Source organism: Wasmannia auropunctata, unplaced genomic scaffold, assembly GCF_000956235.1.
Source record: "Wasmannia auropunctata unplaced genomic scaffold, wasmannia.A_1.0 LD333616.1, whole genome shotgun sequence".
In the NCBI taxonomy this organism is placed as follows: Eukaryota; Metazoa; Arthropoda; class Insecta; order Hymenoptera; family Formicidae; genus Wasmannia; species Wasmannia auropunctata.
The window spans coordinates 3,258-18,114 of NW_012029274.1; the positions used below are offsets into that span (position 1 = coordinate 3,258).

The 14,857-nt window shown below is 31.4% G+C and overlaps 1 protein-coding gene across 1 annotated transcript; it reads right to left on the reverse strand.

Moving 5' to 3' along the window:
• Positions 1-416: 416 nt before the first annotated feature.
• Positions 417-13,727, reverse strand: LOC105459805 (5-oxoprolinase). The gene is made up of 22 exons (XM_011706096.1): positions 13,257-13,727; positions 12,050-12,227; positions 10,450-10,635; positions 10,071-10,309; positions 9,809-9,971; positions 9,577-9,662; positions 9,280-9,481; positions 8,869-9,129; positions 8,613-8,723; positions 8,324-8,525; positions 7,714-7,933; positions 7,502-7,640; positions 7,039-7,316; positions 6,641-6,901; positions 6,372-6,477; positions 5,997-6,164; positions 5,669-5,916; positions 5,169-5,280; positions 4,857-5,081; positions 4,359-4,540; positions 3,935-4,094; positions 417-873 (listed from the first exon to the last, which is right to left on the reverse strand). Exons 2-22 carry the CDS (start codon positions 12,209-12,211, stop codon positions 661-663), a joined length of 3,924 nt encoding a protein of 1,307 aa, XP_011704398.1. The 5' UTR covers positions 12,212-12,227; positions 13,257-13,727; the 3' UTR covers positions 417-660.
• Between the last annotated feature and the right edge of the window lie 1,130 nt (positions 13,728-14,857).

The window sequence follows — 14,857 nt, forward strand, 5'->3', positions numbered from 1 at the left end:
TATTTCACGTATTTCGCATATTTTTATTATCATATTTAACGTAAAAACTTTATACGAAGGGAAAATCTTACGTAAGCAAATTGTTAGAATATCTTGGACAACGTTTTATGGAAATGCAATCATAATTCCACTGCTATGTAGGTCAGTACGATGACATTTCGGTCAATAATTACTCCTGCCGGAAATGAAACGTCGGCCATCTTGCACCTGCCGCAAATCGAACGGACTGGTAAATCGAGGAAATTAACCATAGCAAAGAGAAATTTGATTCCTCTGGGAATTGACGATTCCTCGAGAATACAAATCAATCGACTTGGAAATGACGGTACCAATTGAAATGGCAAAAACTAAAATAGGGGTCGGGGATTGCAAGAGAAATATTGAAAAGCTTAGAAAGATAACGGCACGTACAAAAATAGAATTTGAGAACTTCTTTATTAAAATAAACATATGTTTAAAAATACATAACAATATGCACACGTGTGCTCAAAAATCCATAATAATAAAATAAACATTATTAATGTATCATAATAATAATTATAATATGCATTGTAATGAGTGAGTGCATTATTGCGACCCAGTTTCATTTCTTTCGAGGTAGCTTCTACTCTACAATTCATCGCGCTCATGGCAATAATTATTTGGTAATAATTAGTTTTCCTAAACGGATTCCTGGGCCATACGATACTCAAAAACACTTCCGCGTTCTGCAAAAATATTTTGACTTCTGTTAGATTTTGAATCTTTGTACTTTGGTGTAGAGCTTGTTGTTAGATGCTGCGAATTGTAAGTTCTCAAAGATTTCTCAGCTCCCTTGTCTTCGTAAGCGGCACCGTAACCACCACCACCTGGAGTTTCCATAATGAACTTATCCTGTGAAGAAACCGTGGAAACTTAATGAGAAATTGTTATCTAAACTTTCGTAATAACAATAATTGCATGTTATTAAGATGATGAAAATATCATATTGGTGAACACCAAGAGCTGAAAAGTAATTTATGTTCTAGAAGATTATGTATTTTTCTTTTAATCCTACTTTACTCGCGCGATTTTTTAACCTAATTATTCGTATGAAGTGCTTTAACATTATATCTCAATTTTTATTATTCTCTATCTCTATCTCTCTATCTCTCTATCTCTCTATCTCTCTATCTCTCTATCTCTCTATCTCTCTATCTCTCTGATAATTTACATTTAAAAGTAAAAGTTAATAATATTTTATACAATCTTAAAGATAAAAATATGTGCAAAGATTTTTCTTTAATTGTGAAACAATTTGTACGGCATTTAAACGATAAAAATAGTTTTATTCTGTATATTTATTAAATTTTTTAGGTTGAGATGTAGCTTACATCTCATGTAGTATTATGTAGAGTTAATGTAATGTTGTTTTGTTCTTTAAACCAGCACACACAGTAATATGCATAATGTTATAATTTTATTTGATAATTCTATTCTTATAATTTTACGTTTCCGATAAAATACGTAGATAAAATATATAAAATGTATAAATAATGATTGTTGCTCTTTGTCTTTCCGTAATTCGTATCGTCGTTATGTATATTAAATTATTACAATAAATAAAAATATACTTTGTTTGTTATTTAATATGCTAAAGAATATCAAGGTTTATATTATATTTCAGACCACCGCTGACTGTTGAAATTATTATCATTAAATTACGGGTTTACGATTATTAAATACAGTGAGAAGAGATAGCTACAAGGATCGCTTACGCTACAGGTTACTACTACGGGTTTTTGCACGTGCATGCGGCTGTGCACACATCTCAACTTTTGACCAAACCACTGCAAACTATACCCATCGAAAACTTCGAAGCAATAACGTGCCGCAAAATAACGTCATCAAAATTTTTGGAAAATTGTGTTCGTTCTTGCCATAAAATCAGATCGCATATTAATCGAGATTTATAGCACAAATCACATGGTGCGGTAACAAAACACGTCAATCATATTTGCATATATAGAGAGTTTTCAAAAATTATGTGTATAATGAAATATCAAAGTTAAATATATATGTATATATACATTTATTATTTTACTATTTACTGCTTAATTATAAAACAAACTCATCGTTTAAAAGATAGAATAATTATATAAATCTTTATATTAACAGTGTTTAATAACATAAATTAATTGTTACGTTACAATTTTAATTCAAATGACACACAATTTTTTGACAAGTAGATAATATTATACTAGTATAATATTAGAGAGAGAGAGAGAGTATATTATTATGATAATTTTAATATAAAACAAATATTTTAATATATCTACATACAAATTGTTAAATACATACATATTTTAAATATTTTTTATTTATCACGGAATATCTGTTCATTCCATTTTCATGAAGTGTATAAACCATCACACGGATATCTCTCGATTAACACGGATATCTGATAAAGACACTAATTAAAAAGTCATCGTCATTTATCGTTTAACATACAATAAAAGATAAAATTTTTCTCGCTGATTTTTAATTTGTTGCAAAAAAGATTAAATGAAGAGCCCGACGAGTGAATTCTAACATGAAACATACAGTATACACTAACAAAAAGGCCAAAGATGTTGGCAAATACCGGTGCATACATCTGTATAGTAATACCGGTGTACACCTGTGTAGTAATCGCTAGCCTCTTGACGGCGCTAACTGCTACTGAAATATTCGAAAACGTGGATGCACATCCGCCGTTGGCTCTCGTGCTCCGATAAATGCGAAAAGAAATTTTGCAAAGCCCAGTGTTGGTTGATATGCATAGTCGCGTAGTTTCTATCGCTCTTTTCTTTTTTATTACTTTTTTTTCTTTTTCATATCTTTACTTAACCCGTCTCACATTTTTTTATCTCGCTTGGGAAAACAAACATTATGAATACCAGAAAGTATCTTCTTCAAATGTATAAAACCTCACTTCTTTTAATAAAGCAAAAGAAAAGTTTATAAAGATTTAGCTTAAAAAATCATTTGTGGTATTTTGCTAGCATTTATAGGCTACAATTTATGATAGATACGTAAAAAACACGAGTAAAATGTCAAATATTATATTATAATATAATTGTGTTGTTAAATATTTCTAAAATATTAAAAAATTATTATATATTGTTGACGTATCTATTTTTGAATAAATTTTTTATAATTTTAATAATATTGAGTAAATATAATATTGAACAAATTTTCAAAACTCTATAAATCTCTCAGATTACATCGGATTCATACAATTAAACAGTTTTAAATAAATATTCTTTATTTTTGCGTCTGTTTTGCGATCTGGAATGACATGTAGAAATTTTTTCGTTTTCAAAAATTTTTATAAGTCTTTTTAAAGAAGACTACTTAAAACGCGATTATAATCTAGTAATACTCATACAATTGCGAAAGAAATTACTTGACCTCTTGCTGCGCGGTTATGAACACTGTGGTGTGGCACACAACAGATCTTATTTTACCGGGATACAGCTTTACGAGCTGACATAAACCATAAAAAAATTTCTTCGCCACTCCTCTATCTATCTTTTAGATTTTATTGCGCGCCTTTAAATTTTATTACCCTCTCCAAAAAAGATAAATATGAATCAATTCATCATTTGTTAATTCATAAAAAAAAATTATACAAAAATAAAGCATCGCTTTATTATGTAAAGTTTCTACAGTTCGTAATTAATCAAGGTAAAAGATTTGATTTACTATCTCTTTTTTATTGAAATATAAAATTTATCCCCTCCAATATGTATTATAATTAACATTTTTCAGACTTTAGAGTATATAAAATTGACAGACATATTGTATTTATGGTAAAATAATAAATTGTTACAATTTATTATAATACCTTCGAGCATATAGCTTTTTTTTAATAAAAATCTTACACGATATATTAACTATATTTTTGCAAAAGATGTCATTTAAAATTGCTTACCCCTGTATAAACTGGAACGGCAGTCTTCGGGCCTAAATTGATCCGTCTGCCATCAGCCCGCACCAAAATATTTAAGCCACATGCTCCATCCTCGCCATCATTTTGTCCAGGTGGGTGATACACTCTCCGCTCGGTTAATACTGATAAGGTCATCGGAGCTCTGCGAACAAATATTTTAAAAAGTTTAAAATCGCACATTTTTATGCATATCATGGCTATTTGTATACATTTTTCTTCTTATACTTAAAAATTATATTATGAAGATATTGTAATAAGAAATAATTGTCGGTAAGAAATACTTTTGTTTATAAAGCCAATAGTTATTTTCTCTAAATATAATTTTTATCTTTACAGAAAAAAAATTTATGTACAAATAGGCCAATAATACGCATAGAAATTTACGATTTAACAGACGTTTAAGCACCTAAATATCATTTCACGCACAGCACCATCGCCACCAATATACGCTCCATTACCACCACTTCCGGATCGAATGGAGAAGCGGTTAAGTATAATTGGATAGCGAAGCTCGAGTATTTCTGGATCTGTGATTCTCGTGTTGGTCATATGAGTGTGAACGGCACTTCTGCCGTGCCATGTTGGTCCCTGATGAACACAAATAGGTTTGCTGAAGAAATATCTACTATAGATATATAAAGAATTAAAATATAATAGCAGATGTCATATCTTTTTTTTATCTTACGTTAACTTTTGTAATATAGAAAGAAAATAATAATAATCTTTGTCTTTTAATTTTATAATATTTAAAATTTTTAAATGTTATAAAATTAGAAGACTTCTTTGTCAATTAATTATGTTTTATATAACTCGTTATTTTCTTAATCAATTATTTAAATTATTTATTAGTTAACTTATTTTAAAACTCAAATATATCATCTGAGGCTTATAATCTCTTTCTTACTGCTCCACTACCACCGGCAACTGTCTCGTAGTAACCCCATTCCTCAGTGCCGAGGGTTACGTTGTTCATACAACCCTGCGAGGCTGCGCAAATTTCAAAAGCTGCAAAGATTACGTCGACAATACGCTGAGATGTCAAGACGTTGCCGCCCACTACCGCTGCATCCTCTGAAGGATCGAGCAACGATCCCTCGGGGATAATTATTTTCACAGGCTTCAAACAACCCTACGGAGAAACGGAATTAAATCACACAATCCAAATTTTATTGTTAGATTTTCTTAAAAAGATCCAAGAGAACGTTGATTTGATTACTTGATTTAGTGGTATGTCACGTCCGACCATACACCTCAAACAATAAATTACCGCCGACATAGTTATGGCACGCGGCGCGTTGCAGTTGCCCCACATTTCATATCCCGTTCCACTGCGAATTTAGATATTGCCGTGAAACATCTTGTAAATTACTACAATTTATATGGGACGTTATATGAAATTACTACAGCACAGAATGTTTCATGAAGCAATTGTAGAGAAAGTAGAAAGATGCTATACCTTTTAAGAATTATTATTTATGTATTTATATATATATATATATATATATATATTATTTATATATAAATGTTTATATATAAATGTATTAATATTATTTATATATAAATGTTACAATTAATACTGTGTGAGAAGTGTATGGAAAAAAGGAATAAAATTGAAGTGATCAATCTTTGATGTATTTAGTATTAGATAGCAAAATTATGATTAACATAAATAAATACCGTCAATATCAATTAAGTCGAATATCAATTAAAAGTCACCTAAAATCGAAAACTGCTTCGCCCTTGTTTATGTCGAGCTCCACATGTAACTTGATGGGACTGCCGTTATCGAGATAATCAACGGCTTCGATACCGGTGTCCTTTCCTCTTCGCATTTTAATTTTCATACCTATCGACTTCAACATTTCTCGAACGGCAACTTCGGCATTGCGTTGAATATAATCCATATACGCTTGCACTACTTCGAGACTGTATATATCAATTAGCTCGTTTACTAGTTGAAAACCCTTAAAGAAAAATAAAACTTATTTTACGCATATTCAACTTATGTAAGTCGACTAATTTGGAATAAATAATTAAACGTTACTTTTTGATTAGCTGCAATCTGAGCTTTGAGGTCACTGATGTTGTTCGAGAGATTCCTGGTTCCCAAACTTCCCGGTATTTTGCCCGGCGCCATCAAAGCATCCGTTAGTTCCTTCTCTCGGAATATTCCCTTCTGTACTAGGAAAAAACTTTTAAAGACAGCACCTTCCTATAAAAGAATGCAATATTTATATGTATCATATTATATTGTATCCAGCAAACACAAATTGTAACCGCAATGTTATAGCAATATTGTAACATTTCTGCAATACAGCTCTGAAATGTTACAATATTGCTGCAACATTGCATTTATAATCTGTGTTTGATATAGGTACAAATCTCTCCCAAAATCTATTTAGAAACCGTATTCTCGTACCTGACTCAAGCTCGTTGAATGCGGTGGCATGGAGCCCGGCGTGATTCCACCAATATCAGCATGATGACCTCGACTGGCCACGAAGAATACCGGTGTGGGAACATCTCTATGATACATAAAAATTCGAGAAGTAAAATGTAATATTATAAAATAAAAGAGTAACAATTCTTTTCTTTTGTCACAGCATTGATCGTGTCTTATATAGCATTAGTGTAACGTTTCCCAAAATTCTTCTTCTTAAATAGGGAATACAGAGAATATGTACGAACTTGTAAAATACTGGAGTGATAACCGTCAAATCTGGGAGATGGGAACCGCCAGCTAACGGATGATTAGCGAGGATGACGTCTCCCGGCGTGAATTTTCCATTGAATGCTTTCATCTGGTATTGCACAGTTTCTTGCATGGCACCCAGGTGCACCGGGATATGAGGTGCGTTTGAAACAAGACCACCGTCGGGGCCAAAAATCGCGCACGAGAAGTCCAATCGCTCTTTAATGTTGGTGGAAATCGAAGTCCTTTGAAGTATTCTGTCCAAAATGAAAAAACACAAATATTAGGTAATTTTTAGAAACATTAAAAAAAAACAATTTTTATTTATATTTAATTTATATTTATATTTAATTAATTTATATTTAAAGCGTAAAAATTACTTTGATGTACATACCGTCCCATTTGTTCAGCAATACTCATGAAACGATGCGAAAAAATACTAAGTTGAATACTATCGAGTTCAGTGGTGACTTTCGTTCGGCGACCTTGTCCAATCGTAATTTTTACGTCACCGCGGCAAGTGATTTCTGCAGTACAATTTGGCTCCACTAAAAGTGTGCTTAAACTATCCATGATAATGGCAGGACCACATAAAATATTTCCAGGAGCTAACAAATTTAACTGATAGACGCCTGTTTCCTGATAGCCACCTTCGAAGTACACCATAGTGGTCTGGAAAATTCATATTTTCAAAATTTCTAAATCCTTTTTTGACAATAAGATTCAATATTAGATTTAAAAAAATTAAAAATTTGATTTGTAAGGAAGAAAATATAAAAAAAAAATAATTCATTTAATTTTTATTACTAATTTTTATTTATATTTATTTAAGACATTATTTGCATTTTTTATCTAACCTTTTCAGCTTCTGGTAAAGTTTGTGAAGGAGGTAATATGGGATCCTCAGGAATTTCAGTTGTCCCAGTTCCTCGAACTCTCACATCATCAACTAAGATTTTACGATCTGGTATTGTAAAACCAAATTCTGTCTTATACCTAAATATAATTAAGAAAAAGTTTGTAAATAAGTAATTAAAGAAAAGATTTCTTCAGAGTAAACGCTTATTACCTCTCTAGAAAAGTAGCGAGAAAATCCCCGTGTCTGGTGGCGACGTTCCCTGAATTCTGCTTTGCAGGGGTGCACATTAAAGCGCAATCGGTGCCCTCGTAACGTAAGTGTAGAAACGATTCCGTCTTTATTCGAGAATCAGCAAATCCTTGTGCGCGAAGTCCACTTCTGACTTTGGCTTCCATCGCGTCCAAACGATCGTCCAAACGGTCGAAGCTATCTGTAGATGCGAAAAGAATATCAATGTGAAAGAAGATAATCAAAGAGAATTCCGTTCATAGGCGTCCGTCCGTTCATGGGGCACTTGCTTTCTCATTTCTACTTCTTATTACTTCTTTTAAAAGTAAATATGTTTATATAATAAATAAAAATGCCCCTTTTGCCCCCCCCTGGAATCAGACGAGTACAAAAAAATTTAGAATTTGCTCTCTCATTTTTACTTCCCATTAAAAAAAATAAATATGTTTGTCAAATGTAAGAGAGTTAAAGTACAACACAGATACACAACGTTCGGACATTTGCTCCTCGCGGTAGTTTGTACTAAAAATTTGGATCATGCCCCCTTCCAGGTAAAATCCTGCGGACACCCTTGATTCCATTATATATGTACCGTGATTGTAAGTTTCGACGCTTGGCTCTTGTGCTTCCTCAACAACGTCTGCCAATGCCATTCCATAAGCCGACAAGATACCGGCGTACTTTTGAACAAAAACCGTGCTTATGCCCAAGGATCGAGCTATTGCACAGGCATGCTGTCCTCCAGCACCGCCGAAACAAGCCAGAACGTGACGCGAAGTATCGTAACCCTTTGCCTATCTCAGAAAGAAAACTGAATATAGTTTAAGAACAATCACGGTGCGTTGCTACATGAATAAAAAATTAGCTCGATTTAACTGTACTTGAGTCAGAGCACGAATCGGTCGGCACATGGTCTCATTCGCGACCCTGACAAATCCCATTGCCACTTCATCAATCGACATAGCTTCGTCTTTTTTGAGAAATTCATTGATCTACGACATATACAGGCATTTTATCAGATCGTAGTAGTACAATAACATTTTTTCCCGAGTTTGGAAAAGTTGATTCTTTCACAAAGAGATTTAGTATGCAGATATTCTTTGTAAAGACACTTTTCTGTAATGTAAAGGAAATCACCTCGTAGGTAAGCGCTGTGAACAAACTCAACGTACGGGATACATCGAGCGGCTCGTTTTCCTTAGGCCCAAAAATTTTGGGAAAGTATTCGGGCAGCAGACGGCCCAGTGCGAGATTGGCGTCCGTTACAGTTAGCGGGCCGCCCTTTTTGTAACACGCAGGTCCAGGATGGGCCCCCGCGCTTTCAGGCCCGACCTCGAAGAGACCCGACCTGAAGAAAAGCATAGATCCACCTCCGGCCGCAACTGTATTGACGTCCAACTTTAACCCAATTTTTCTTTATTTCAGCAAAATACTCTCTCCACAGGTATAGACACAATTTATTGTAATATTTTTAAGAAAGACTAAGATGCCAATATATTTTAAATAGTATATCTATATAATAATATTTATCATAAAAAGGAGTGATACCTGCGGAGCTTTTATAGCGATGCCTGCCGTAGTGCTTTCGTAAACGTGCTCGTAACTACCTCCGTATCGACTTACATCAGTGGATGTGCCGCCCATATCGAATCCGATCACTGGTAGATCAGTTTCCTTTCCATAAGTCGTCATTGCGTATCCAACGACGCCACCAGCTGGTCCAGAAAGTATAGCACGTGACCCATTAAAACTTTAATGTGGCAGCAGAACATATTATTTAATATTGCTCTATATAGTAGGAGATATCTTTCAAAATAACTTTCAAAAATAAATTTTAATAATTACGATTTCATAGGTGTCAATCCGCCATCGCTCTGCATAAACAATACGTTCACGCCTTTCAAGTTGTCTTTGAATCCCGAAGAGAAAGTCTAGAAAATTATTTATTATAGTTTAGAAATAGAAGTCTATACCTTAAATGTATATTTTAATTATTATTTTGAAGAAGAAGAAAAAGATTTATGTAAGTAATTATAAAATGGCCCAAATTTTATATATGTAATTATAAAGAAATTGCCTGTAGGTAATTTTTAATGTGTGGCGTCAAGTAAGCATCTGCACACGCCGTAAAGCCTCTAGGAACCATTCTCGTCATCGGCATTACTTCGTGCGAAAGAGATATCTGCGAGAAACCTGCTTCTCGCGCTAATTCGCCAATTCTAATCTCGTGAGCCCCATAACTGTATCACAAAGGTGCAATAGTAAAATTCAAATAAGTGTATAATTAAGATTTGATCAATTTTTTTATAAGCATCATCGTAACAGATGCATTTACTAACGTATAACTGTGCGCCAGAACGACAGCGAGACTGTCTATTCCCAGATTACGAAGTATTTTCAAATCTTCTTTTAGTTGTGCTTCATCGAGTTCTTGAATAACAAACAGATCCTCGCCGGTGGAACCTTTTATCCTTCGCCACGATTGATTCTCTATACGACAACTTTTCGGCAGAGCAGGAATCACCCTACATTTTACTCCTATTACATGTTTGTACAAAACCTGTGGCATCACTATCTCCTGTAAATATTTATCGGAAGATGATTAAACTGGCAGAAATAATGCTCTTATATATAAGCACAGCTCTGATAAAGTGATACACATCGCAATCTGCAACATGATTTCGAATATGAGTATCTGTTGAGTTCAATTATACGAACCAAATCGAAAATATTAGGCCGAGACTGATTACCGATGTACAGAAGATCCTTGAAACCCTCATTTATTAATAGCGCCATTTTCGCACCCTTTCTTTCCAATAACGCATTAGTTGCGACTGTCGTTCCCATTCTGATCCATTCTATATTAGAAGTATTGATTGCGCCATCCATTTTAACGCCAGTTTCCTAAAATTAATAAACAATTGTCAAGTATTTAAAATATCTTCTAAATATTTTATAAGATCTTGTATATTTGATTATTCTGTAAAATATAATTTCTAAATTAAATCTGAGTAAATCTGAAAAAATATATTTTGTCAAACGTCTGCAACCAATTTCCTTAGCAGAAAGACAATTAAATGTGCAAAGTTAATTAAATCGATATTTTGCAAAACAATAGTAAAATGGAAAACTTGCTGCTCATAAAAAAAGGGCAAATCTTGCTCCAAAAATCGTACAAAATTTGTTAGCATAATTTAACAGTAAACAAGTGACAAAAAAGGGAGGAATACGGATGGTTATTTAAAAGTATTTAAAGGTATTTAAAGGTATTTAAAAAGATATATCAAATAATCGAGCTATTTAACACAAACAAGGTTTTAAACTTGCTCGATATTTACTACCAATTTGTTATCGTATTGCGTCGTACATATTCTTGCTCTGTTTTTGTCATTTATTTACTATTAGATTATGCCAGTAAATCTTATACGATTTTTGACGCTAATTTTATCTCATTTTATCATGAGCAGCAAGTTTTCGAAGCAAAATAATAGTTTAACGAGAACAAAAATAAAACCAATATTAATATAAAATTGTGATTGAATTTGCTACCAATTTGTAAGAGTATTGTTATTATTTTACTCACAAGGGACCCTCACAAAGTGCACAATAGCTACAGCATAGAGAAAATTATCCAAGCATCTTGATTCCCTTTGGATCACTTTCCACCCAAAAAGTAGACCGGAAATAAAATCAATAAAAATAATAAAATAAACAAAAAACAATAAAATAAATTTTTTTTATTTTTCGATGCAGTAGGGAAAACTTAATTTAAAAAATTTATTTTATTTTATTATTTATATTTATTTTATTTCCGGTCTAATTTTTGGGTCGAAAGTGATTCAAAAGGAGTCAAGATGCTTAGATAATTTATCAAAAAATTAAAAATAAAATAAAATTTATTTTATTATTTATATTTATTTTATTTCCGGTCTAGTTTTTGGGTGGAAAGTGATCCAAAGGGAGTCAAGATGCTTGGATAATTTTCTCTATGCTGTAGCTATTGTGCACTTTGTGAGGAGCCCTTGTCAGAGAATCGCATCTTATGTAAAATTTACAATTTAATCTCAATCATGTATACTTAACGTTCTGTGTTACGTATATACATTGTTTATATTCTGTATCTTTGCTCATAGATTTTTGCATACAATATTTATTTAATTTTCAAGTTTATTAATTTGCTCTTGTAAATTACGTATACTTGCATACTACAATCCATTGTCGTAGACAAAAAATTATAACTTTCTTTTGTTAATAAATTTCAAAATGTACGAAAATTGTAAAATTATTTTTTCATAAATTTTAATTGGTTGTAAGGTACCTCTGCTAGTATTCTACGGATGCCTTCTGTCGGCGCGTCATTATAATTACTAGGATCAACGGACAGTAATTTCATAACTCGGATCTTGCCTCCAGGACATCTAGCGTATATATCAGTGAACGTGCCGCCACGATCTATAGAAAATTGGAATTTATCTTCCATTGTTGATTGTGGAAACCTAGCAAAATAAGAAATTTTACATGTTACACTCTAAAATGCAATTCACACTGATTTAAAACATTTCTTTTAATTATTGTAATTAAAACACAATACACATAATAACATATTGTATATTTAATGCAAATCGTTCGTTTTTATTAAAATGGAATGTATGTATATCAATAAAGGATCAAAACGAGTAACAAAAGGATGATATAAAATAATTATGATTTATTTACATTAATGTTAAAAAATTAACGAGACATTTTGACTTTATTTACAATTAATCTTTTTCTAAAACACAATAAACACTTAGAATAATATAACTTTCATTAAAATGTATAATAAAAACCATTTTGACATATGATTACATTATAACAAAATAATAAATAATAATAAATAATTTGTAACTTATTATAATATATAGATAACTCTAAATTTTTCAGTTTTGCCAAATTTTAAATACATAATTCACATTTTATTCAACAATAATGCCGCTCGCGCGGTTCGCAAACAAGTCTGCATATACTGATAAATTAAGTACAACTCTTCTGATAAGAAACTAGTTATTAACATCGCTCGCATAAAAGAAGATTTAATTATCTGATAAAACATTTTGAAAGTTTTTTTCACTTTTAACATATCATAGCGTTAAAATATTACCTAATCAAATTTTAAAATCGCGAACAGAAAAGATACGAAACATTTCAAAAAAGTAATTTAAAATTAAATGATTTGAAATTTATAACTCTTCACACATGTGTGTAAATAAGAGCACTCGATATGTCAGTAGCTTATACATATTCTATCTTAACGACAGTGTCGTAATCGTTATATTGTCGGCGCACAGGTATAATGATAAGATAAGAAAACTGCCGACAACAATATAACGATAACGAACGTCGTTTAGAGTTACAAAGTCTATTCGCTTCATGCAGCTGTATTTCTATATTCAACACTATATTTGTCAGAAAAATTTCACTGTCGATAATAATTGCTGCTATGGTAATTATTTGTTATAAGATAATGACGTCATGTAACAGTATACCGTAACGATGTATGAAATGTGTTTAAACGTCTTCTTGACACTATATTGATACGTTTTCAGCAACACGAATTTAACGGCACCAGTCTCAATCTACGATATTAGAGCAACTGCTGCTTTATAACTGAACAGGCGGAGAGTATGCCGTAGGGAGTAGATTTAAGAGAACTCTGAGAGTGGATATGCCCGCGTATTTTAAATGAAACCCGTCTATTGGCGCCTCTATGTGCACAAAGTGTGCACATAGAACTAAGCAGTCATGAATATTTCTGGCGGGAAAGACATCCACGGTCTTCAACTTCGTTCAGTGTTACGTACATTATTTCCATTGCGTTCTATGGCTTTTATGGCGTAGAAATGCATTAAAATAATAATTAAAAATTAGAGTAATTTAAGCTAAAAGAAGTAAACAAAAATGTAAAGAAAAGCGTATTTATATCTCTTGTTTATATTTCTTACAATGGAAAAGTTTAGTTATCTAATAAAACATTTCAAAAATATTTAAATGTATTACATATAATCTAAATGGCACAATAAGAGCCATAATAAAATTGTTTTATTTATAGCCATAACTAATTCGTGTAGTAATTCCATTCAAAGTGTTCCTAAAATATTTAGCCAAATTTTGATAAAATATCTATACTTAATTATAATAATGTTTTGTAACAATTTTAATACCGATAATAGTCACACAAAATTAAATGCATTTCCTACTATATTATAACTTTATATAACTATCAAATATAATTATAAATTTTTTAAGCTCAATACATTTTATTCCTCTAAAATAATTAATTATTGAAAATTGTTTAACAATAATGTCGACAGAAACATAGATGTACATTAGATCTGTGATAAAATAGCTAATGACAAAAAAGTAATTCTTTTCATTATTATTATTATTAAATTACTATGAGATATAAACGTATAAAATATAAGATTTAAGATACAAACGTAATATATATATATATATATATATATATATATATATATTTTTTTTTTTTTTTAATAAAAAAGGTGCTTTCTTATATTATAAAATAAACGTACCAGATTTCTTTTGTTTTTATAATGCGCTATTTCTTATTGGAATTGATTTGGAGGATATTGTTAATTTAAAAAGAAAAAATTGTAAAATTGTTGCGACAATTATCCTTATTATGATAAAACTTTTTATTTATATAACAATAGTACATTTTCAAAAATAGACGTCAACAATTCTGCGAAATGTCATCTCTGAGTGTGTACACATATATCTTCACAGAGATCGAAAAATATTGTCATTTGTTATTAACAGTACAAGAATGACGCGTAAAAAATAAATTTTACTTAAAGAAAAACATGTATGTTATACTAGTTATACATAGTAAAAATTATAAAACTACGCACCAACATTCTATGATCCTACAATCAATATACATGTACTATTTTTCGGATATTGTAATCCTGTACGGAAATTTAAACGTATAAGAACGTAATTTCATTGTAATTTGCAAGCAAACACTTTGAATTCTTAATGCAATGTAATATTAATTAAGTATAATTTCAAATTATCCAAATATTTTAAAAATTTAAGATAACAAAACTAAAATTTAATATCCACGAGT

Bases quoted from the DNA above. Each gene is read 5' to 3' on its own strand.
- LOC105459805 (XM_011706096.1), bottom strand. From the start codon at position 12,211: ATGGAAGATAAATTCCAATTTTCTATAGATCGTGGCGGCACGTTCACT. The intron at 6,478-6,640 runs GTTCGTACATAT...TATGTATCATAG, and splicing joins ATCACTCCAGTATTTTACAA to AGATGTTCCCACACCGGTAT. The intron at 4,541-4,856 runs GTAAGAAAGAGA...TGTGTTCATCAG, and splicing joins TTGCCGGTGGTAGTGGAGCA to GGACCAACATGGCACGGCAG.